At 34.6% G+C, this 26,600-nt stretch overlaps 2 protein-coding genes across 3 annotated transcripts in view; both read right to left on the bottom strand.

The window, feature by feature from the left end:
• Mrtf (Myocardin-related transcription factor) overlaps positions 1-26,600 on the bottom strand; it is a 191,375-nt gene that overhangs the window by 51,344 nt on the left and 113,431 nt on the right. The window lies entirely within an intron of this gene.
• LOC147063363 (uncharacterized) lies at positions 10,611-15,089 on the bottom strand. Its single transcript, XM_085959690.1, has one exon. It carries the CDS (start codon positions 13,508-13,510, stop codon positions 12,017-12,019), a length of 1,494 nt encoding a protein of 497 aa, XP_085815816.1. The 5' UTR covers positions 13,511-15,089; the 3' UTR covers positions 10,611-12,016.

The following is a 26,600-nucleotide window of genomic DNA, read 5'->3' as shown; positions in this document are numbered from 1 at the left end:
AAAACGTGTAGGAAAATCTTCATATTACCAATATAGTGAAAAATGGGATCGCGTGTCCGAAAATTAATACGTACCTATGCAATCGGCCATATCATATGTTCACCGGTAGTGATCAAATTCATTTCTAAATGAAACACTTACAAAATACGTAATAAAAAACACCGTAAGTAAATTGGAAATTCAAGCATATCGTAAATTTTATATAATATTCTGGTAGGTTCTCGTAAGTATAAAGTGGAACCTATCAAATAGTTCACGATGAACTGTGCTGTAGCGAAATGTAATAGGTTCGTACAATTTTCATCTAATCGTGGGATCGAGGGTAGCGCAGGCACAGCGGTGTGTTGCGACATTCAGATGCATCGAAACCAAAATCCTCAAAGATGACATAACAAACCGATATGCGAGGTTGAGGATTTAATCTGATGAGGAAAACAAAGAAGAAAATTCTACAATACATACGTGGAAAGAATTGGCAAAGTTGGGATCCCACATATCGTGTTGAACGAAACGTTCTACCCCCGAGCAGCTTCAGTTTCTGTGAGTGTTTTCTGTCATTTTTGGGAACGCAGAATTGCATTCCTCGGAAGCATCCCGTAAGTTTATAATAATGTTCGCTAATTAACCCCACGTATGTAATTCAATATTTCAAACCAACAGATAAGGATTTTTATTAAGTATGTCATATTTAATTTAAACAAGTGTCATTTTAAAGCGATCTCAATTGATTTTATGTATTTTTTCCCTGTCTGTCGCTGCTTCAAACAGGGATAGAGTGTTAAACTCAAATGCTGTCTCTAAAATTCTTGAGCCAGAGCGTTCCTCTTCTACCAGAGCCTTACATATCGTAAATCTTCCTTTGAATGATAACATCCGGAAGTTGATATCTCTCGGGATGGCGTAATGTGACCAAAGTATGCACAACTCGGCATCTTCGGGCACTATGTGCACTCACCAAAAGGTAAATACACACTGACAACGAATACAGTTAACTCTAACTTATATAACAAATTAATATGATAAAGCAGGCAAAAACTTTATCACCTACCTCTTAGTCAAGGATCACAATAAAAAATATAACAAACAAAATATGAATAGTTGTTAGTGTTTGTAAAAAAACCCCTGCCTTGTCACTAATAATACACTCAATAAGCGTATAAATCGTCAAAACCTAATAGTGTAGTGATTTTATTGTTTATAATTACGACTCAAATGGAATAGTACAGAACTTAAATCCATTAGAATGTAGATACATTAGTTGATTTCTCATGCATTGCAATATTTATACAAGAACATGAATGAATATAGGTATTCCTGAGTATTCACAAATACACCAAATTAGTCACGTGTCCAAGTATAAAACAGCTTCGTATAAACGGACCAGCGACGAATATTATCATGTGAAGAATAAACAGACAGCAGTTGAATGTATACAATAAAATATAAACGGAAAGGCCAAAAATTCCATGTGCGCTTTTCGCGCGTCTTGATGGGAAAGTGTTTTGACATTTTTGTCAGAGCGCTTTTGAGCAACTTAATGAAAGTTTTCGCGAGCACGTCCACTCGTTTGCCAGACGCGAGTAATAAATAAAATAATTCTCTTCGCGTGCCGACCGAGAGCGAAAAGGTTAGAATAATACAACTGGATTAATAGCATAATTCCCCGTGATATTATATTTTTGATATACATAATTCATAATATATACACTAACCATACTCGATGTTAATGGAGGCCATTAACACCGATATATTCATAGTGAGAAATAAAGGCATTATAAAATAACGAAGTGGAAATTCGTTTACAATCGTAGATATTAACTATTTGCCCTTTTAATCCTAGTCCAGACAATAGAAATAAATTAGCATCGTAAAAAATAGCATCGATCGTCTTAAGCCTTGTCCAGATAGCGCGATTTTACCCGCGCGTAAAAACTCGCGCGCACTCAAGGCACATGTGACCTCATTGAGCCGTCCACGTGTAATCGCCGCGTTTCACTTCTCGCGCGGAGTCGAGGTACAGGTAGCTTCATTGAGCTGCCTACATGCACTCGCGGCGAGACACGCGTCATCTGGACAAAAGCTCGTAGTATAAATACGAAGCCGTGAATCGCGGGTTCAAACTCGCGGCTGGTTAAAATATGTGTATTTATTTCAGTGGGTTGGGCGAATGGCTAACAATATTGTTCTAACAAACTAAATTCTGTAGACGCCTTTAACTTTAAAAAACACTTCATAAAAGTCTTACTTGGACAAACGGCGGACGACACTGGTCTTGTTCGTTGTTAAATTATGGGGAATATGTGCTACATGCCGTGATTTATTTTAATTAATATTACAGTAGGTATATAGATACACACTTAATCCACGTTATTTACGTAATATAAAAAAAGCAATACCGTGTGGCAACTACGGGAAGGCTGTTAACAGTCCACATTTATTTGACGAAATGATAATTACACCATTCAAGTAAGTGTTGTAGACTAGTCGTTGCCAGCGTTGCCAATTTAGCGTGTTTCTTGCCAGATCTAGCATTTTTTGATAGGCATCTAACTTGCAAAAAACGCATCTGGCATGTGTCGTTTTTACTGGCGTTGATGCCTCCAACAGCTTTAAATGTGTTGAAAAAAAGCTAGATACTTAGTTTTTGTATTTTCATGCGCATCAAATTTCTGACTATCGGATACTTAATGCAGGATATCGGTACATATTTTAGTGAGAAATATAACACGATGAAACAATTCCATGCCTTATTGAACGTTTTTGTATATTATTCCAAATCTCCGCGTATATTAAATAATAATTTAACAATTATTCATCTGTCCTACAAAAAAGAAGCACTCGTCTTCAAACATGAACCGAAACTTGAGCGTCGTTGACACAATATAGGTATTTGTTGTCAATTTTGAAATATATTGCTGTTAAAATGTGTGGTTTTTACACGTATCGCCATTTCTGCACTTCTTTTCGATAAGCGAAAGCAAAGTTATTGACTTCGTTATTGGTAGAATAAGTAAATTTACTTGCAATTGTATTTTCACAAAATCTAACGTTTTTTTCTGCAAATAGCATGTTTTCATACCCCATCTGGCATGTTTTTGTCAACGACAGTTGGCAAAACTGGTCGGTGCATTGATGTATTTTACATCAATGGGTCGGTGTATGTAATATTTTTATATGGTAAATATTTTAGTGGCACATATCTATTCCGACATCCCTGGTAAGCTATTATTACAGTAATAATTTAGTAGCAAAAGAAGATTCGGGAGAACGTACCGAGCATCGAAATACTCGCCAATTATTTCGGGATAACGATTTGGAATGGAATCAAAACAATGGATTTAATGAAAACAAAGCATACCAAGCGTGAAATCGAAACATAAAAGTCGTGAACAGACACACCAACACTGTCTCAAAAAATGTATATTTTACGGCACATGCAAGCTTTATCAAAAATGAGTAGGTACCAACATTTAAAGTTGCCATGTTGATAGGTAATATCATAATTACCCGCCGACCGGAAGCTATTTCAAATAATAATTAGACAAGAAGAATAAAAATTAAAATCGTAAAATCGTCCAGACGATCGGTGTTAACGATCTTTAAAAAATACTATCTCTCCGGATTAGTTAGTATACATCAAATTAGCAGGTCGTTAAACCAACGCAGCAAAGCAACGAACTCGATTAGGTAATATTTTACATTACATACTTACATACCGCATAAATAATGCAATACACTTCTTGAAAATCTAACAAAAATAACAGTTTTGTTAAGTTCAAGTATATAATATGAACTAGGTATTGACTGACATCCACTAAAATAACCACCCTTCGGGGATTGGGCAGAACCGGCTTTTGGCAGCCTCATAACTATCAGAACTTCACTTTAGTAAATAATAAAAAATATATATATTATATGTTCCGTATGTATAAATTACCTGTAAGAATTATAACAAATGATTACTTACCGAGAGTGAGTTGACCGAATTCCGGGAAGGCAAGTGATACCTGTATCGTACACACACACGCGCGCTAATACATATCGATACACTGTAATTAATTATCATGATTTTCAAATAAAAACCATTCTACATAATCAGCATGACAATAAACACCGGCTAAGGGCGCCGTGCTGCAGACTATCAGTGTGTAGGTACTATACGTACTTCTCCATGCGGTATCAAAAATAGTTTTGTCGAATTTTCAATTACCCAGAAGTTGCGTGACCGTGAAAAATCATTGGCCTCATCTACTACGACCACAGCGTTTAGTGACGACGCTACAATCGTGATCTCTATGCGCTCTCTGATTAAGGTGACCGTCGTCAGATTTAACTGCCCGCAATGGGCCGGTAAACATTGCACGGATGGATGATCAAGAACCGCCAAGTATATCACGTGTAAAGTACGGTGGCTTGACTTGCTGGTATATAGACTTCTGCAAGAAACGTTGGAAGTCACCCTCCCTCTGCCCAAACAATATAATTTTCATTTATAATATTATTGTTACGATAACTTCATTGGGACTGCCATTTTATGGGGCCATATTCACCATCTGAGAGGAGGTACAGAATAGTTATAGTTAAATGCATAAATACATAAATGTAACAAAGAAACAATTTCGCCTGAATGTGCCTATTGATTGTCGGTTCTGATAAAATTAGTTTATTCTTGTATTAGACATAACTGATCAAGATTTATATAAAGGTTGTACTATTTCTAGCTTTTAAAAGGTACAATACGCTCGAGGCAATCAATTAAAAAATATCATTGTTTTTTTAACGCAAGTAAATAATATTATTATCGCCGATAGTTTTTAAATATTGTGAGACAAGATAACCAAGGCTAGAAAATACTATTATTACGTGCCTTGCCAAGGAGACTGGATCGACAAAGCGACAGTTACTGAGTTACTGGTGCATTTAAAGGAATTTCCTGGCCGGAAATTCATCATACTGGTGCCACTGGAATTTTTAGGTTAATAAAAAATGTAAGTATTTATATTTTATAGGGACATAGGAGAGAAGTAGAATTAGTGTGTTAATTTTTAAGCGCTACCCCATATGAAACTATTGTTTTGTTGCTTTAGAATAAAATTCCATTCTTTTTAAATCTATAAAACATAATTTTACAAAGGAGTCCCACAAGGATCACACCTAGCACCTCAATAATAAGAAAAGAAATTTAAATCTTTTGGCTATTATAACATTAATAAGAAAATAAAACATAAATGAATAGAAATTGAGTGTGATAAATCCAATCCAATTCGTTCCGAGAAAATGAGTGTAATAATATTATAAATTATAATAAGTGAAAAGCAGGGAACAAAAAAGCTCTCGCAATAAATCTACACGAAGACGCGACGTGCTCGAGTGAAATTACTCTAAAATGGGAAGTCGAACGAGATGTACGCAATGATGTATTGAAAAAACGAGGACCGAATACCCAACACCGGTATAGTATCGAAAGAAGGTATCATAGCGGAATAAAAGTATCGCAACAATATCTAGCTTGCTCAAAAACAAAAGTCCAAAGCATTTTTTGAAGACTCTAAGACCAATTAAAGTCTGGACTCAAGATAGTAAGTAAGGTCAAAAAAGTATTGATCTTTCAAAAAATCGATACTTGTTGGACATCCCTACACGTGCGTACGCGGAAACACGGGCGAAATCTTTCCTAGGTGACACATTTAATGAATGTTCTGTATTGAATACATTTTTACAGCTGTTTTTGTCAAGAATCAGATTATGTAGCCGACTAGATATTTATTGGACGGTCCAAAGAATAAATAAAGTCTTTCGAAATAATTCATGATTTATATTAACGAACATTTATTTTCAACACGCTCTAATTGGAAGATAGCAGACACAACAATACCACAACCATTTTTCAAAATAATATTACAACTATTTCATTATCATCATGTACTCTTAATCTGCTGATGGATGAAGACTTCTCCTAACTAACTTCAGGTATTTTAATGATGAGATTTGTTCGGCGATGATTTTTACTTGCCCATTTCCACTTTCATACTTTCGTTTGTTCCTTTATATATTTTTCAATTTCACATTATTCCTACCATGCATCTCTCCATACCACATTGTTTACTATAAGTTTTTTAACCTCTTTTAAATTTAAGCACCATGTTTTCCACCCGTTATGACTGTAAGAACACATTGTTTAAATACTTGACGCTTCAGGAATAATAAGGGGTCAACTCTTGAATATTTTGTTCAGTCATCTGAATGCACCCCAACACAGCTTTGATCTCCCGATAATTTCTTCAGTAATTTCTCATTCCATTGACGTAGCAGAAAACGGTTTCGTGACATAAGAATCTCCGAGATGGATACGAATGTTGCTCTACAGAACTATTCCGGGTTGCAGATTATAAGTATAGCAAAGATCGCCCTGATGGCCGAACTTCGTTAGGCCTGTCAGGGTGTCAGGGGTTGACACAATAATAAGAAGATTATCCGAGATATTACAACTATTTAATTCTCTTCTCTAAAAGTGGACAAACTCAAAGAACACACTCACTGGTCAATTATTATTAAGTATTTTTTTGCCTTCCTGGCTGAATGAAACCTTTGAACATAGAAAACCTTCAATATACTTAGAACAATGATTTGAGTTACCCCATCTCCTCCCCATCACCCGCAATTTATCCATGGCCGTCTTCCATGTCGCTATAAATGTGTCAGAATGAAAAGATTTTAGTGCCACACTTCCTCGTCTCGAAACAAAGCTGCACGGGACTGATGTATCAACCATGCACCTTGGTGCTTAAAGAAAGAGTTTTAGGAGTTGCTTTGCCGTCATTTATCTTTAATGACATGAAGTGTCCTCTGTACCCGTGTACTGAAACTCTGCCGAAACAGAGGAGTCAGGAGTTGAAAATGGTATAGTGGGTAATGTGGATTATCTTTTAAATCTCGGAAACTTTAAGCTTTGCTAACTTCCAGACAGGCTTTCTAATATAGACATAGAAGAAACGACATGAGAAAGAATAATGTATAGTATAATATTACATTGATTATTGTATGTTTGTTATAATCGTATACATTTGCCTAACAAGCAGTCTATGCATTATATTAATGAGTTAAACAACATTGCACAAAACTTTAAATCAATAATCGTCTGTTTTGAAAAATAGTAGTATCACCAGCTATAAAATGCATAATGCAATTTTGAAAATTATTAATAATAACTGTCACCAAATTGACTCGCAATGAATAATAAAATCTTGATACACGATCGTTAAAAAATATAAAATATAAATCAATTTCTATACTACCTTCCTGACATTAGGTGGGTGGCGTTATTGCAATAATAAACAGCGAACGAAAATACTTACAAAAACGCCGGTAGCAAACATTCGCAGAATAATGCTTAGGTTTATATACGATTATACGAATTTTGATTGCTCCGCATTTTTTGCGTGGCATGTGCTCTACAATCTGATTTACGATTATAAGTCATGCAGCTGATTTTTAGCGTCTGGCATCTTGAATTAATGCCGAGTTTATATTAACACGTCACACTACAGACCACAAAAATGGCATATAATATAGAACAAAAAAAAAATGACTGGCGTAACTCCAAAATGCACTTTTATTTAATGGAGGGTGAGCTCCAAACAGGTCGAAAATTAAGAAAATAGAATTAAACATAAGTAGGTACTTTAATGTAGAGAAAAATATATGGATAGTCATCTCTGGTGATATTTATTAAGCTGAAGGGGAAATGTCTAACTCACTAGCAAAAAAATATCCCCTTTAGCACTACAACAGGCCATGGAGGCACAATTAAATGACGTACTATGTAACAGAAGTGAAACAATCACAAACACCGAAGCTTTAAGAAAATCCCTATAACACCTGGGTGATAATCTAGTGACTTGAGCATTGGACTACGAATACCAGTGGCGTAGAGTGGAGGTAGGCTATGGAGATCCGACATAATATATAATGTACACTATACTTTGTCAGTCATACTTATTTATTTTCATTAATTTAAGAATATAATTGCAGATGGTATTAGTTAGTTTTTTTTTTAAATTCAATTAAATCCTACCTTAGCCAAAACAAAATAGTGGAGTTAGGCTGTGGAGATCCGACAGATTCAATTAAAACCTGCCTAAACCACACCATAGTAGATAAAAAAATATTCATATATTTATAGATTTTATAAAATATCATTATTTAATGACATAATTTTGTCTCTTATGGTTTGGTTTGAGTTTAATTGAATTTTAAAAATCTAACCATTACCAACTACAAATTGTATACTTAGATGAAAACAAAAAAGTAAGTATGTCGTACAAACTTTAGTGTGCTCTATTTATGTCGGATCTCCCCAGCCAGCCTCCACATCTCGCCACTGTCACAAGTACAATTTCGTTCGTTTAAGTTTAGTCTGATTTGCATATTTATGTCTTGAAAATTAATGTTTCCAATCGCCGTACAAACAATATTAATATTATTTATAAGTAGGTACATAAATTAATTTATATTAATATTGTATTCGAATAAGTAAATACCTTTTGAGCTCAGTTGCTACGGAGAGATAGACGTTGCGAAAGAGTAATTATTATTATTGTTCGGATTCTGGCAAAGATTTTTCAACACTGCTAGACTTGCATCCGAGCGCCTAGCTCCAGGCCGGCCACATTGAAACGAATTGAGATAAATATTTACGCCGAAATGTTTTCTGCATAATCATATCGGCGAATCGCGTAGGTGAACAACTCCCAACACAGGAAAAGAACGTTATGCAACGCGGATCAAGGTGTGAATTAAATCTGACCCGTATTTCGACCGCTCTACCACACCTACTCCATTATTGTAATTCTCGAGGAAAACAGCATAATTAATTTAATAGGTGAATGGATGTGCTTTCTGTTTTTCCATACGGTAAACTTACCAGTTGTTATATTGTGAAGGTAAATCATTCAATAGACATTCAATAATAATTACATCGAAGTATTACTCTACATTTACATACTTCAAAGGTTATATTATATATATATATACTTATATACATATATGTGGCGATCGATGGTCCCGTGTGAACCAAGCAGTTTCAGCAGAATCCACGACAAACGACTCATTCTCAAATCAATATTATTTATTTAAATATTGTTTAGTACGTGCATTTTCCTTGCATACATTTTTGACACAATATTTGGTAAGCACTTTATCACCTAGCAACGTTTATTAACGTTTATTATATTCAAATTTATTTTCTCATCGAGGCCGAAGATACTCAGTGTAAGCATTTTCCATCGTGATAGATTCAACAAAAAATGCTATCACGGTGGAACAAATCTCACTTCGTATCGTCGCGTCGAAGGCTCAATCTTGTAATTATCACTCTGCCTCGGGCTATCTTATATCATATTATTTATTTTATATAGTTTATATATTTTCTGTGTGTACCTATGTAAACTGTAGGTACCTGTCAAACCGCAAATAAACACACAATCTACATCATCCTCAGACTTCAGTTCTTCACTCCTCCATCGTTCATCCACCTCACCTACTGCCAAAGTGGTGACCTCAACGTTGTGCGGTGTTTTTTGCTTTCATCCTTTGAAATACATTACTTCTATTTTATACTAGATGGCAGATTTTCAAAACAAACTTTTATAGTGTAACTGCCAACTGGTATTAGTTTCTAATTAAATTATGCGTTGACGACGGTCTCAAAATAATGGGGAACAATGGAAAAGATACCACCCAATAGCGAAGTCCCACACCACAGCACATGTTCTGCAACAGTATCGGGCACCTAGTATGTCATTAAATGTATTTATTTTTTTAACGGATAGGGTACTTATACTATCATTTTAATATCTTGGAATAATTAAGGCGTGCGCCGCATCTACAGCGTCTATACACCGCACGCCACTGATATATCTATATAAATATATAATATGATGACTAAACATATAAAAGTGAAGGAAAAGGGGGGCTGTGGTCTAACTGACTTGATTATCTACAAATGACTTATGTAGTACAAGTGGTATAGCAGGTTAATTTACAGACACTTGTCTTATACTCTGGCAAAATTTGCCAATTTACGGGTGCTATGAAACGGATACATTATATAGAAATTATATTGAAAATACATAACATAGACAATCTTTAAAAAAAATCGAGAGACTTTTATCGACCCAATTCCCTTCGTTACGGATGTTGTACAATACACAGATATGAGGGTGTTTCAATTTTCCGTCACTATGTTTGCACTTGAAATGAATAGAATGAAAATTTGTTATAGCGTCATTGTACTTTCCGAACAAGACTGTAAAAAGCATGTAGGTAGCATTATTGAAAAAGTCTCAGAAACATAACCTGTAAAATCTTAGAAAAAAATCTTGAACTGAGTGAGATTCGAACTCACTCGACCATGTCCGATCCTGATAGGATCATATGGGCCTCCACAGAGTGGAGGTTTGTATTGACAGATTTTGTTTTTTACGAGAAATGGATGTCAGCCACTTGCTCAACCTATTAGGTCCATACCCTGACACACACAAATTGAAAAACAGTATGTGTACTTGCCAGACCCAGGATTCGAACCTGGGACCCACGGCTTTATAGTCCAACGCTTAAGCCTATAAGTTATGTATTTTCAGTTAAGAATCCTTCTACATTCTTAAATACTGGGTTGATTGTGTTTATTAAAAGTGATGAAATTGAATGATGTTAGGGTGAAGCACCCAATTATTGGCACTTTAAGGGAACTGAGCAGTTCAAGCTCGCATAGTATTCTATCAATTATCTTTCTAAGTTCCTAAGTTTCTGATTTAAATAATATGTTTACTTAACTTTTATTTGAATACTTCCAATAACACTTTTGTATTGTGCATATGCACACAATTGTGATATTTCCTGAGTTTGGCCCATACTCCAATTATTGGCATACTTTTTCCTATTATTGACACAACCTTTTCCAATTATTGGCACAGTTAATAGAGATCCAAAAAAGTGTATTAATCATGCAAAATAAACACGTTTTACACTAGTATTCATACATTTATTTTTAGGTAACATTATTTTTAAAAAACCTCAAAAGAAATAATGATTATATTTAAATAAATTCAGGAACTAATTGAGATCAAAAGATTCTCAAAAAATATTTAGGTGTCTAAAATAAATTACGTAAGTTCTTATGATGTTAACCGTTTAAATATTTAATCATCATCATTTAAAATGGCTTCAAGTTCTTCCAGCGTGTATGATTTCTTACGACTGCTTAAAATTTTATCAAAGGGATCTCTAATCCCATCATATTTCTTGTCTTCATCAACTATGGGATTCGAGATTTGTTGGTTAACTATTGGCACCAGAGGCTTGTTCAATCTTATATCGGCCAGTACTTTGATTCTTTTCGTTTCGGGTATCATATTCTCTTTTTTTACATTAGGTTCTCTTTCCACTTGACATTCTCTTTTAGTTGTATTTTGCACAGGTCCGAACTGCACTTCTTACTCTGTTTATTTATTAACGTTGCTGCTGTTTTTTTTGTAAGGTTTTTCTTTTCTCCTTGTTTAGTTTTCACTTCCTTTTGTTTTTGGATTCCCTCCTCTTTTCTTTTCTTGACTTGTTCTTCTTTAAGACTTTTTTCTCTCCGTTTCTGGGTTTCCTTGCTTTGCCATTCGTCTGAAGTTAAGACAAAGGAAACTCTTTCACTTTGTTTAACGCCTTTTCTTTGAGGTGTTTTCGGTTTTACTAAAACGTCACTTAATTTTACAGGGGTTAAATATTCTTTCTGTTGACTAATAATATCCATAATCTCGCATTCTTGAACTACATGTTCTTTGCACGTTGCTATTAAATGACTTTCTGGAATCTCCATTTCGTTTTTATCTAAAGTAACTAAGTCACTTTCAAGCAAAGTTTTGTATTCTTTTCTTTCAAATTTGTTTTTTCCAATTTCTTCAATAGATTTCTGCACAGTAACTAAATCAAACTGTGAGTTATCAAGGATATCTATAAATAAAATTGGCATCTATTCTATAGTGATTTCTTCTGTAAGGTTGTCCTCGTGTAATATTTCTGATTCTTGGTGCTTTTCATCATGTTGGAAATAGTTCAAAAGCTTTTTCAGGATTTTGTCACTGTCTATTAGAAAGTCTTCGGTAAGAGTTTGTAAGGCATTCAATTTTTTCTCTCCCACTATGTTATAAAACGTATCTTTTGATAGAGACTTTTCTTTGAAATTGTCATTGTTCTTCTCTTCGGTATTTGAATTTTCAACAGTTTTCTGACGTGCTAGGCATTTGTTAAAATTGATTGCATCACAATTCCATGGACATAAACCGGTTGTTCTAAAACCATTTATAACAGTAGAAGGCTTAATGCCGTTTACGACAGCTTCCTTGAGCACAGGAACAAAATCTGTTTTTGTGAGTGCAGCTAAGGGGTTTTCACGCCTCCACTTCAATACACTTTCTTTCCAAGCTTGCTTAAGTGGCCTGAATGCTGAAACATCGGCTGGCTGCAACAATCTTGTTGCGTTTGGATATAAAGCTACCAGAACTATGTCCAAGCTTTTACATAGTTCACTCACTTCCAGAGAGAGGTGCGTTTTGTGTCCGTCAACAAAAAGTAAAACGGGAAGTTGTCTTTTTGTTTTCAATAGATAAGGGTGTAAAACATTTTTTATATAATCATAAAATACCTCTGCCTTCATCCATCCCGAATCGCTCAAACCAATACCCCAGTCTCCTGGCACATTTAATGTTATATCCTTAGGCAACCTTTTATTCGGAAATATGATCATTGGAGGCGTGGTATCTCCATTGGCAGAAAACGTGAATAGAACTGTTAGAGCAGATTTTGCAGATGCATGGTCTACTTCATAAACATCCTTCTCACCTCTCATTGCAATAACCTTTCCACTTTTTGGGCATAGCTGAAAGTTTGACTCGTCACCGTTGAACACGCAACTTGGATCCGAGAGAATGGTAAAGTAACTGTTGTCTTTTAAGTAGGTTTCAATTCCAATGAACCAGTTTCTTATATCTTGCTCTGACACTGCCGCACTTGATGCTGTGACTGCCTCAGGTGCACGTATACTTAATCCGGGATGACGATGCAAAAAGAGTTGGTACCATTTATTACCAGGTATTCCATCTTTGAATGGATTCTTTCTATTTGCTTTCTTTATGAAATGTGCAACACTCAATTGAACATCTAGTTTTCTTCTAGGGAATCCTTTGCGGCAACAGTCTTTAATCCATTTCACCAAAGTCTCTTCCTCGTTTTTGGTTAATACTGTACTTGGTCCTGGAAGGTCTTGATGATCTACTTTCCGTAACCTGAACTGAATAGTTCCTCTCGGTACATGAAAGGTTTTTGCGGCCAGTTTTTTACTCATACCGCACTTTACAGCCTCAAGTGCTTTTACCAAGTTATCATGGTTGTATATTTTTCTTTTTATTATTGTGTTGTCGAGAGTCTTCTTCTTCTCTTTCCTCTTTTTCACATTAACTGGATCCATTTTGAATACTTCAGTCTGAAAATAAAGACACAAGCTATAATTTAACCCTATTATTGGCACAAGCCAAAACCAATTATTAGCATGGGGCTAACATTTGGAAAAAACGAGTGTAACACATTTTTATCAATGGAATTACTTAGAGCCTTAATGATATAGGCTATAGAAATTAAAATCTGTTAAAAATAATACTTTATCAAAATAACCAATTATTAGCACATGTGCCAATAATAGGAAAACTACTCAATCACGATACCAAATGTTGGCACCCTTTAAACATCGACAACGAACAATTAACCTTAAATTAAATTTTAAATTCAAATGCCTGGCTCTATCCCGCAATCATTTAAATCGTCAGTTTATTGATAAACACTTAGATGTAGACAAAATAGGAAGGCTATTGAAACATTTTCTTACCGTGGCACAAAGAAAATGGCGGAAAAAATCACAAAACACAACGGAGCACTTTTGACGCACTATTTTCTCGCTATTTTGTTAATCCTGGTGTGATGAATGTTGCTTGTCGTAAACAATATTAATTGCTGAACACATTTTTTATACTCGGCAAACTTAACTATGCTTACATATCTTATATTTTTACGTTAACTTGAAGGGTGCTGATAATTGGTGGAGTGCCAACAATTGGGTGCGTCACCCTACTTAATAATACAATAAGAGCGGAATGCACAATCTAAGATTTCGTTCCTAAGGATAAGTCGCCGAAAAGGATGACTTAACTATAGACAATCCTGAGTATAGAGTTAAGGAATCCTTAACCATAGACTACTTTTGTTATGAACACGCCCCCTTCTGTATTACCATTTACCACTGACAGCTGCTGTCAAAATAAATTCGCATGTCTATAACACAATCCATACACTCAAATTCATTTGACAATGTATCTCAATATGGATATTGATAGTGTTAATTCGTTTGGCATGTACTTGCAGAATATTATTTTTATTTTTATACGCCAGCCCGCAGAAATACAAAATACCAGATGAAGAATGACACTTGATGCTAGTGTTACCATGTTAAAAAAAAACTTGTGGTGCCTGTGGAATCACGTATAATGACTTATAACGGAAACATAAGAGTATTATAATTAAATATTAATATGTATGTATAGTTATTGCATTTATAAAATGCAGTTGTCATATTTTTGTCATCGTTTAACGATTATAAAATAATTTACCTAATTTACCTAACGAGAATTTTTAAATATGGTATTATTTTCAATAAAAATGATCTTAACTAAGGACAGTGTTTCTGCATAGTGTTTTCTGCTAAGGAAATTTTAGTTATGACAAATGTTTCTGCATTCCGCTCTAAGTGCCTAACTATTTTTGTCCAAATTGTAGACTGGCTGCTTTCTGCATAACTACACTAATTATTGTAACTTTTCTCTAAATGTGAAGTGATGATAAATTCACAAAATAATGGCTATGATCAAGGAAAGTATTGTGAATGTTTTGTATTATCAATTTGTAATATCCTCAACATGTAAAATGTTATAAATCGGAAATAAGTCGTTTGTACTTTTTACTAAACGATCAGAGAAAAGCGATCTCTCACAGCTAATTCATACACGACTTATCCCATACTCCAAACGTTAGTCAAGTCAAGTAAGTATGTAATACGACTTAAAAAGTCTCCATCACATTGTCAGAAACGTGACCTTTTCGCTAATGCGTAAATAATAGGCAGGCAAAAGTTTTCATACCGTACGAAAAAAAATAATAAGATAATAAGAATAAGACCCTACTTAAGCCCGCTGGGAGAAAAGCACATCAAAAGTCATACGCCTTAATTTAATTTTTCGCGAAAGAATAAAATAAGCACCCAGAAATTCTTTCGAAACAAATAATTGCGTTTTTTCAAGGCGGGTTTTGGAGAGGTTGGTAGCTACTTGTGTATGTATGATAAAATACAGAAATTAGCTACATTTTCTATTCAGAAAACTTTTCTCATACAAGAGTAAAATTTCAACATTTTAACCACCTGGTAAAAATATAATATGTGTAGCTGAGTCCGTGCCCCAAAATCTAAATGACATTTTGTACAGCACAGACAATATTATGCCCTCTACCCAAACAACCTGCGAGAAGGTTTGTTCACTATGGGAGAACATAATAATAATATTATTATGTAATAGGCACCACAACACAATCCCTATAAAATCTATCGTGACGTCGCAGAATCCGTATAGATATTTGGATGCGGCGATCGGCGAGCCGGTATAGGAATGACCAATTCGCAGGTGTTCGTATGCGTTTTAGCGTCTTCGACTCGCAGCCTGAGAAGCATGCAACTTGTCGATTGCATCAGTAGATTTTTTTAACTAAAAAGTCGCATTCGACCAATGTACGGAGCTCCATTTGGCAACGTGCGTTTTGTGAATAACGATGATGTCACATCGACGTATTCGACACGTTGCAAACAAGACGGGTTTTGATGTGAGGGCTGACTAAATCTTGAATCTGTTATCGAAATAATAAATCGTATTATAAGCTAAGAATGGTGAAGGACACCATTTTTAGGGCGCCACTTTTCCTCTGTATGTCAGTGGGTAGCTGTGCTTAATTTGATTCCATAATATTAGAAACTTCATAGTGAAAAACATGTGCATCCATTCTGTTAACTGGTATTTTTAGGGCGTCGTCAAACAATCTTTTAAAGGCGCCTGGAAAAGAAAGAAATTGAAAAACCACTGCCCTAGTAGATAATCGATGTACAATAAATAATATATTATGGTGGTTATTAAACACCTGCCAAATAATCTGTAAAACCAAAAACGTGCAAAACTGTGAGAAATTTTCCCAGACGTGTTTACAACCGCTCAATCATTTAAAGGGGAGCCCTTTAATCTCTAGCACCAATAAAAAGTGCTCGGGTTTTAAATGTCATCGATAACCTTCAGAGTTTATGATTAACCACAGATGAGTGCTGCCAAAATTTTCCAAATCATAATAAACAGCATGTTTTTACCAACCCACATATCGTCTACAAAACAGTCTCGCGAAGGTAGCCCCACGCCCCGCGTTGTGAATTACTTAAATTTCGTATATGATATTCGTCTACAGCTGTCATTTATTTGTATCATTTCTGCCGCTATTTAGTGGTGTCGATACTCACTAACCAGCCGATTTCGGCCACCTAACATTAAACCTCGGATTAGTATCAGTAAAAATTATATTGTGATCCAACTGAAACGATTCTAAAGTAATTACCGTTTCGACAATGGCCTTATTAGTGAACCTTCCATTCGACCAGACTATATAATATATTTTGTACCTGATGACGATGAGTGATGATTTCGGTCATTTTTCCTTCGTGTAAGCGTTTTCGTATAAATGAAACATAACCTTTTGTGATCATATTCCGCAATGCACGTGTTCAAAAAACTTCAGCTGGGGCACGGTCTAAAACTCTAAAACGATCGTGACTACGCGACGCGAAGATTGTGCAAATGACGCGTACAGAACAAAACATAATTTGTCATAAAAAGTCAACATGCGTCCATTTAATGTTATGTTTATTGTTCTATTACTAATAATAATAATAATATATTCATTGACACGTTTTCTTTTTCAAGTAAATGGGTAACGTTTTTTAGTCATCTTTACACGATTTAAGAATTAATTCTCCGATTGCCAGCCAGTCCGAAATTTCGTCGCACCTATAGTTGAAAATTATTTGCCGTTTCACTGAAGTACCGTCTTAAACATTCTAATACTTATGTACATCTAAAAGGTTGGTAGGTATATTGTTATTCTAAAGGCTTACATATTTCGCAATAAAAGATTATGTTTCTAAAAAAACTACTTTTTAACACCTCCTCATATAATCCAAAATAAATAAACATAGTAGTGGGCGTGAAACGGAAGGAATCAACACGACATGGTATACGATGGCTAACAATCATAGTATAGAATTATAGAAGAATTTGAAGGTGAAGATACTTTTAAATTTATATTATTCATACTAACAAGAAAGGGGCAGTACTGAATGAATACCTAATTTACAGTTTTTTGATAAGTGGAATACAAACATATAATATATGACCGCCACTATGCTCACACCTCTTATATTATATTATGATATCACAATTAAACGAATGTATATGTAGTAAATATATTATTATTCTAGGCGTAATCGTATGGTAGTATAAATTCAGGTTAATGTAGACAATTCAAAGAATTCACAATTTGTATTATCTCTTAAGGGCGGAAGTGCTCAGCGTGGGTCAAAATGGAGCTTTTTTCTATTTTCAAAGCATGATCCTAAACATACCTTAAACGTTGTAGATAATCTATTTATATAATTTTGAAGCCTTATTATCCTTTATATTTATTTTAAACATTTGATGACTGCATAAAGTATTTTTATGACATAAAATAGTATTCTTTTCTCGCTCTAATGTTTTACATTTGAATTACAAACACATTTGAAGATAATTCTAAAGATACTCATTATAAGCTATGTCTTTGACCATTCAAGTGTGATAAACATCCTACGAATAATGATTGCTTTATAATAATTATTGACCTAAGAATAAGGTAGTGTTTTTTTTTAAATACGCCATTTCTTTTGGCATTCCCCAGTGGTTAAGCTACAACTTTATGCAGTATCAAATGTTTAAAATAAATATAAAGGATAATAAGGCTTCAAAATTATGTAAATAGATTATCTACAACGTTTAAGGTATGTCCAGGACCATGCTTTGAAAATAGAACAAAAGCTCCATTTTGACTTACGCTGAGCATGTCCCCCCTTAAACACCGATTATGATAGTGTGGATATTAACCGTGTATTGTAAGAATCACCATTAAACTGACAGCTATGGCTTCAAATAAGTAAAACATAATACTAATAAAAGAGTGTATTGCTTGGGTAAACACCTGGCATTACAATATATCTTCAGTTCATCAAGTTGACGGCATAAAATGGGCAATAAAATGTGACAGTTTCAATGAACATGAATCATTTGAAACGCCTACGACAAACAGTTTGTATTAAACACTGTGCCATATCGATTAAGTCGTACTATTTTATTAATGGTACATTAATGAAAATCTGAATTAACTGAACAGATACATTTACATACCTAGATATTTAATTAATTTAACCATGCTAGAATATGATAAAAAGAACAATATAAACAAAAATCTTTCACGTGAAACACTAAAATGAATTGACAGTACGTAGTAATACATAGTTACAAATGAAGCCATCATCTATTTTAATATTTATACAAATCGGTCCACTATAGATACGGAATTCAATGAATTCATAAGCTCCATGAAATATGACCTCAGTGAAAACCCACCATTAAAATTTATTACGTATTATCATAATGTTGAAACGATAGAGATATTTAAATGAGACAGTGCTGGAGGATTAGGAACTGCGAAAACAAAAGAACGGCGGAATACAATTAAATTCCGGAAACTAGAAAATTCTTAAAAACGTGTTAAAGAAACAGAAAATACAAATACATACAACAGATATGATCGGGTAACATCAAAGAACGCAGAGCATTCGAAGTAGACGTGGGTGACAAACGACAATATATTATACATCATCATCATCATCAGCCTGAATCTATCCACTGCTGAATGAAGGCCTCTTCAAGCTGCTTCCACTTCTCTCGGTCCTGTGCATTGCGTTGCCACGTACTTCCGCAGAACTTTATCATTTCATCAATCCAGCGGCCTCTAGGTCTACCTTGCGAACGTTTTGTACTTCTTGGATACCACTGGATGACTAGATTTGTCCAACGATTGTGTCTTCTGCGAGCTATGTGTCCAGCCCATCTCCATTTAAGACTTTTAATAAACTCTATTACATCGCAAACCCTTGTCTGCTTCCTTATCCACTCATTCCTCTTTTTGTCCTTTCGCGTTGTGCCCAGCATGCACCTCTCCATACCACGTTGTGCTACTCTAAGTTTACATATTTTTTTTTGTTTTTTATCATATATATTTATATTGTTACTTAATATTATACCGTTACAAAATTGTATCGTACCAAGTAAAGGCTATTTGAACTACCAGTGGGTCTATTCTATGCTTATCGACCGCTAAAGTGATAAAGTGATAAATATTATCAAACTTAGGGTAGGTTTGTATCAAAATATTAGCACTTATTGTAACAATTACACGAAGTTGATTTTTATTGTTGCAATAAGTGCTATATTTTAACAGCACCTATCTTGCTGCTGTTAAAATATTGCACTTATTGCAACAATAAAAACCAGCGTCGTGTAATTGTTACAATAAATGCTAATATTTTGATACAAACCTACCCTAAGTTTGATACTATTTATCAATTTAGTGTTCGATAAGTATAGAATAGACCCACAGGTTGGTACGACTACTATAATAATCGATTCTGATTAGGATGGCATATATCTGGAATATCCTACATGCCATCACGCTTTGATTTTTCTCTAGCATAGTGACCAACAGAATGTCAAGAATGTTAATATCAACATGTATACTTCTAATAAACTATTTCTTTTTATTTACAATACAAAAGCCGGCTACCAAAATTAACGCAATTTGTGTTTCATTTCAGAAATGTAAAAACTACTAGTTAATTACGTAGTAATTAGATAGGATGAACATGGCTCAATTGGTAAAACACATTGGCGCGAATCCAGTGGATACTGGTTGTAATGTTCTGATAATGACATCAATTTCAAATAAACAAAACAATTACAGTGTCGTGAATTCATAGTTAAACTACGTAATTGACTGATTTAAGGATGTTAGATACGTATACACGATGTTGCATCTGTCAAAAGACAGGGACAGCATGTCCGATCTGACATGAGGATAGACTTTAATTGCTAAAATTGCAGTAAGATCTATATTGGCAATCGTCGATAATATGAAGCTCTTCACTAATTAATATTATATAATATATTTTTAATAGACCACTTCTTTTATTCAACGAATAATTCACAAGAATTGAGAATGTAACATTCCATATTATATTGGACATACATAAATTGAAAACACAGAAAAAGTCACATTTGAAAAAAATACGATGCTCGTCGGTATTAGAAACCCGTATATTCACTGGTATCGCGCCAATATGCTGTAACTATGTAGTATATCAATGGCTTTAACCAATTAAGCTACGAGCCTCCTACCTAATTGCGATAATTTAAACTAGTAGGTCAGTGGATATACGGGTTCAAATCACGTCGAGCATCGTATTTTTTTCAAATGTGATTTTTTTTCTAGTGGGTATATATGTCTGAGGTGTTTTCAAGTTATGTATGTTCATTATAAAATATTATTTCTAATTATTTTAGTATTCGCGCAATCACCGTGTGGATATTCTTCGTCCGCTTTCAACAAACATTTTCTTTGAGCAGCGTTCGCATTCATATAAATACCAGTAAGCTATTTACCAAAATTATCCCTTACCCTTACGAATGGCCGTAGTTTACTATCGTGTCCCAACTCTTAATCAGATTAGATTTATTGGATCGATACGCCTACAAGGTATTAATAGAAAGAAAACCAAGTTACAAAATTGCTTTATTCTAATCTAATATATAAAAATCAATATTTGTTTGTTTGTTTGTTCGTATTTTATGCGCTGCCATACCGTTCATCCGATTGCGATGAAACTTTGTGAACTTATTGCTTGCACTTTCGTGAAGAGTATAGGCTATATCTTATATATAAAAAATGAATGTCTGCCTGTCTGTCTGCGTCTGTCCCGTATGCGTTTCTATACCATTCATCCGATTGCGATGAAATTTTGGTAAGTGGTTGTATGCACACCCGCAAAGGTTTCTGAATTAGTACAACCATCTTATTCTTCTATTCTATATTCTTCTATTCGTATGCGTTAGTACAACCATCTTCTTCTTCTATTCTATATTCTTCTATTCGTATGCGTTCCTATTCCATTCATCCGATTGCGATGAAGCTTTTGTCAGTTGTTGTGGGCACACCTGCGAAGGTTTCTAAATTAGTATTATATAAAATACAAAGTTTGTTGTTTTGTTTGTTCCATTCAATTTTTTTACTACATATTAATAACACTAATAACGTTTGCATATTTTGGATTCGATTTTAATTTAGTGTCTTTTGTTTGACCTTTACTCCTATTAAAATTATTTTCATATTGCCATATTGTATTACACAGATATTTTAATATTAAAAAAATAATTACCCCTTATTATTTTTTAAATATCTAAGATAAATATAACCACGAAGCGACCCTATGCGAAGCCAGGTACTTCAGCTAGTCTTTATATAAAAAAGAAGTGATAAAGTTGTTATCGGGATTAATCCGCTCGCAGAATTATTTATTAGCGGCGGTCTTTTTCTCGAACGTTTGGGTGAAGTCAAATAGTGTCGAGGTAACCGGCAAACGACACGACAACAAAAATTAAGTCAAAGATAAAGATATTTTGTATACGTCATACCGGCTAAGCCGCCCACTATGAAAGACTACGGTCATAAAGCAATACAAACATTTCTTGTTACTTTCAAATATTATTTTATACACCAAAATAATATATTCAGATTCAAGCAGGGTTTGACATACATACTGGTGTTTTGTATAATATATTAAAACAACGGAATTTTTTTCCAAAACAACAATAATATCACCGAATAAACAATCTTCATAATAGATGTTTGAAGCATTCAAGGCCTAAACAAAAACTAACCGTAAGTGTGAGTGAAAAACCATTCGGCACGCGTATAACTCCGCAATATGCGTTAGAGCAAGGTAGAATACACACGAATAATCTACTAGAACTGAACCCGGTAAACATTAGCTCGACTATCTATGGTAATCTATGGTACTGAATGACTAATGAGTGTTTTACAGTGATGCTAGATGACAATTTTCAAAATTCAGTAGACTGACAAAAATGTATAAAAAAACAACGATATTATTTCAAGTCTCACAAGCAATTGCATATATTATAATCTTATATCTGCTGAGAAAATAAGAAATTATACAATTTATATTGCAACGTAATTTATAAAATTACCTACTGCTAGACGAATACAAAGTCCTTGTATCGTCATTTTATTTAAATAACGCACCCTCTAATCCAGGGGTATTTTTAGAATTATTTGTAATTTACATTTTAAATAATTATAGCCGTCAACGTTTACCCAGAGATCATCAAAAATATATATATATGTATAAACCGTTATCTGATTATCTGACGTTTTAAAAATATCGACTAGTTTTTAAATTTACTAATGTGAGGCGTTTCCATTTTGTTAAATACGGTGAAGAAAAAAATGTGGGTGAGTAGGTCAGCATGCAGATTCCTTGACTTCCGAGAAAGCATGGCTCGCCATGCGACGGACGCAATTTAAACGCGGCCCATAATTTATTAAGTGAGCTATTATTTTCTATGATTTTTTATCTAAATGAGTGGGTACGTTATCTACTTCATCATATCAAAATATTTAACTGGCTAACATGGTCAGTAAATTTATAGAAGGAAAGAGGAAGGGGAGTATAAAAGATATGCAAAAAATATAATAAGCCCTCCTTTCAAGCTATAAGGTTTTGGCCGTACGGCAAAAAACCGAAAGGCGACATTTTTTTAGTGGCGTGAAGAAATTGTTGCCGATTCGGATTTTGACCTGTCGATTTTTTGCCGGACGGTCAAAACCGTATTATAGCAGATTATTTTCAGCTGCTGAGAATGTAACTGCGTGTAAAATTCAACTTTAGCTGTAATATACATAACATAAACGATTTATCAAATATATTAATTTGTAGAAATCCTGATGCAACCTATGAATCCACTTTAAATTTGTAAAAAGTGTACTGCATCAGAGATACCAATATGAGCATTATTATGGCGGGAATACATTTTTGGGACTTTTTTTATTAATCATATAATATGCAAACTCTGAAAAAATGGTCATTGCCTTAGAACTGACGCGGTATCGTACTCCTTCTAGCAGAATCAGTTTTGCACCCGATAAATGCCGCTATATAATGTGATTAGTTTAAGTGTAATTATTGTTATACGTAAACCCTGTATTAATTAAAACAGAGGAATCGCATTCTTCACTAGTGTTGATTTTTTTAACAGATACTTTAGTAGAAACCCTAGATCAGGGAAGGAGGTTACAATATATACAAACGACGTTGACTTTTCCATTGATTTGTGTTCCCCGCCCAAACTATTTCAAGTTTAATAACATATTACACGCTGTTGTTATATCTATAAAATACACAGCCGTGACCGTATGCAAAACGTACTGAATTAAAATTAACTGAAATCCCGTGTTGTCTTGACAACACCTGTATCGGTCATCAGTTCTCGGCGGTGTACCTAACTCCGCAGGGCAGTGGGGAGGTGCTTCTCGGCGGGGCGTCCAAACGACAGCGGGCGCCGCGACGCGTGGGCGGGAAGCCATCGGCGTCGCGGAAAAAACGTGCTTTTCAATAATTCGCCGGCCCGCGCCGACACATTTCCACTCCGCCGCCGCGGCGCGCATTAGCCGCCCCCCGCGGGCAATATTTTTACGCACGACCTTGAAATATGCGCCGGCTGCCGACCGTATCGTAATGTTATGTAAACGGAATACGTTCCTCTTCCGAGAGATCGCGTCCAACTAGAAATATAACCCAATCGACACACACGGATAAATCAAATATTGACACAGTAAAATCGACATAGGTACATGTTATTTTCTCAATTAAAAATCAGACTGTAGTAGGTACATCGGTATATTTAAATTAACGATAACAGCCAATATCATGGTTTGTTTACATTACCTGTACAGACAGTTGTCTGGGTGATGTTGACAAATAATTGAGGCGCTGAGGATTGAATGACTACAAGATAACACCGGTGGTAAATTGACTACAAAATTCAGTATTAGTATGCAATTGCAAATTCTACTTAACAAGATGTCCCAAACATTCTTCAGTCATAATTCATCTTGCCCATTATTATTCGATCCCATAACAATTAGTTTTCGACTAAAAAATTCTTCGCCGCATATATTGATAACAATCTGACTGTTTTGATTCGATGTACTATATCAACCAAGAGCAACTTTAAAACGTTTGAAAGGTTTACTAGGTCGAAATAATTCCGATCCCTCCTTAGATTCATCACGTTTAACTTCAGACTCCTTTGCTTCGGCAGAATATAATTACACGAGTACAGATAACACACAATATCAATAAAGATAAATAGGGCAGTCCAAGTGAAGATTTGTTTCTATTTTCTAAGCTCTTTTTTGAACGGTGCATGGTTGTCACGAAAGTAACTTGCCGGCTTCGCCTTGACACAAGAAAGTGTGACACTAAAAGATATGTGTTGGGTACCTACTCAAATAGGTACTTCTAATACCAATCTTAAGTGATCATACTTTATCAGTTAACCTTCTATTCTCGCCGGCAGGAAGCAGTCGAAAAAAAAATTCGTGATCATATCACACTATCGACCCTAGCCAGATGAAAGTGATGAAAGATTTTTTAGATCTTTATCGTAAATTCTTATCAGAAGTCAAAGGCTAACAAAATCTCTAACTCTTGTATAGGACTTCAAAGCAGCAACTGTTATTATTTTCTACATATAAAAAATATTAAATTATTATTATTATTATATACGTAGCGGATAAAAATATATAAAAGTTATTATTAATTAATATCGTGTTAATATCCGCAAATCCATAACATACATATCGTCGCTTAAGAAACAACACCGCGGAATTCAATTAATAAAAAATTTCAGGGGAAACAAAAAACGTCTCAAAAAATTGAAAATTGATACCTTTTAACTTTTTTTTTGTGTTTATTTAAAAGAAACATTTTTTTAACTAAACACAAAAAAAATAAGTTAAAAGGCATCAATTTTCAATTTTTTGAGACGTTTTTTGTTTCCCCTGAAAATTTTAATTAATTGACTTCCGCGGTGTTGTTTCTTAAGCGACGATATGTTGATAGCGGTAGCGGAGAGTGGAGGTAGGCTGTTAAGATCCGCCATAAATAGTGCACATTAAACATTGTTCGTCATACATATTTGTTTTATTGAAATAAGACTACAGTTTACAGATGGTATTGGTTAGTAAGTTTTTAAAAATCAATTAAACCCTGCCTTACCAAACCATAATAGTTATGGTATATTTTGGACGATACGACAAAATTGTGCACACTTTTTCATTCATACTTATTTGTCTTCGGTGGATTAAGAATTCAAATTACACACATTGTTGGTTCATTTTTTAAATTCATTAAGCCCTGCCTAACCAAACTATAATAGATAAAAAATATTATTTTTATAGATCGACTAGCATTTTTGAACTATTATTTATTATGACTAGGTTTAGGCAGGGTTTCATTGAATTTTAAAAACTAACCAACACCATCTGTATATTGAAGTATTATTTCAATGAAAACAAATACGTATGACTGACACAAGTTTAGTGTGCACTATTAATGTCTGATCTTATCAGCCTACCTCCACCCTTCGCCACTGGTTGATAGTGTCATGGAAGACGGTCGTGCACAAATCGCACAATGACACGACGGGTGAATGGGTGTTGATGTATAATAATGTTATATACCTTAGATAGGTACTGAAACAAGATTAAAAGCATTTTGGGTGATTTTTAACAATCCGATGAACCAATCAATAAACAGAAAAAACATGCTTGAAAACATTGCATAATTTTCACTCGAGGAATATAGACATAGTGCTCGTATGCAGACGTCTCTGTTGTTTTGGAACATTTGTGAGAGTTGAGATTTAGTGCCGATCTATTTCGGGCATGGGCGACCGATTCTCCTCTATCTGGACGCCGGTGGGCACAGAAGTAGACAGTGGCATAGAGGCGAGCAATCCTACGATGGCTGGAGTCATTATTGCTGGGCGGAGATTCGGCGCGACGGGCCATGCCTCTTGCCAACACCCGGTCAATATGACATTCGCAGATAATATCTAATTAGCGACACTTGGTGCAATAGTATTGTGCTTGTAAATATATGCAGCAAGTGTACAACGTATAAAGAACAAAACTCCATTTTTGGTGGTTATTACAAATAAGTACGTTCAAATCTAAAAAAAACGTATACT

This window comes from Rhyacophila brunnea, unplaced genomic scaffold (genome assembly GCF_057557595.1).
Source record: "Rhyacophila brunnea isolate RB1 unplaced genomic scaffold, BYU_Rbru_1.0 scaffold_9, whole genome shotgun sequence".
NCBI classification, from domain to species: Eukaryota; Metazoa; Arthropoda; class Insecta; order Trichoptera; family Rhyacophilidae; genus Rhyacophila; species Rhyacophila brunnea.
Note: the sequence above shows the minus strand (reverse complement) of the source record. Positions and strands in the feature narration are given on the sequence as shown.

What these genes read in the sequence shown, in the direction of transcription:
- LOC147063363 (XM_085959690.1), bottom strand. Translation starts at nt 13,510, where the DNA reads ATGGATCCAGTTAATGTGAAAAAGAGGAAAGAGAAGAAGAAGACTCTC.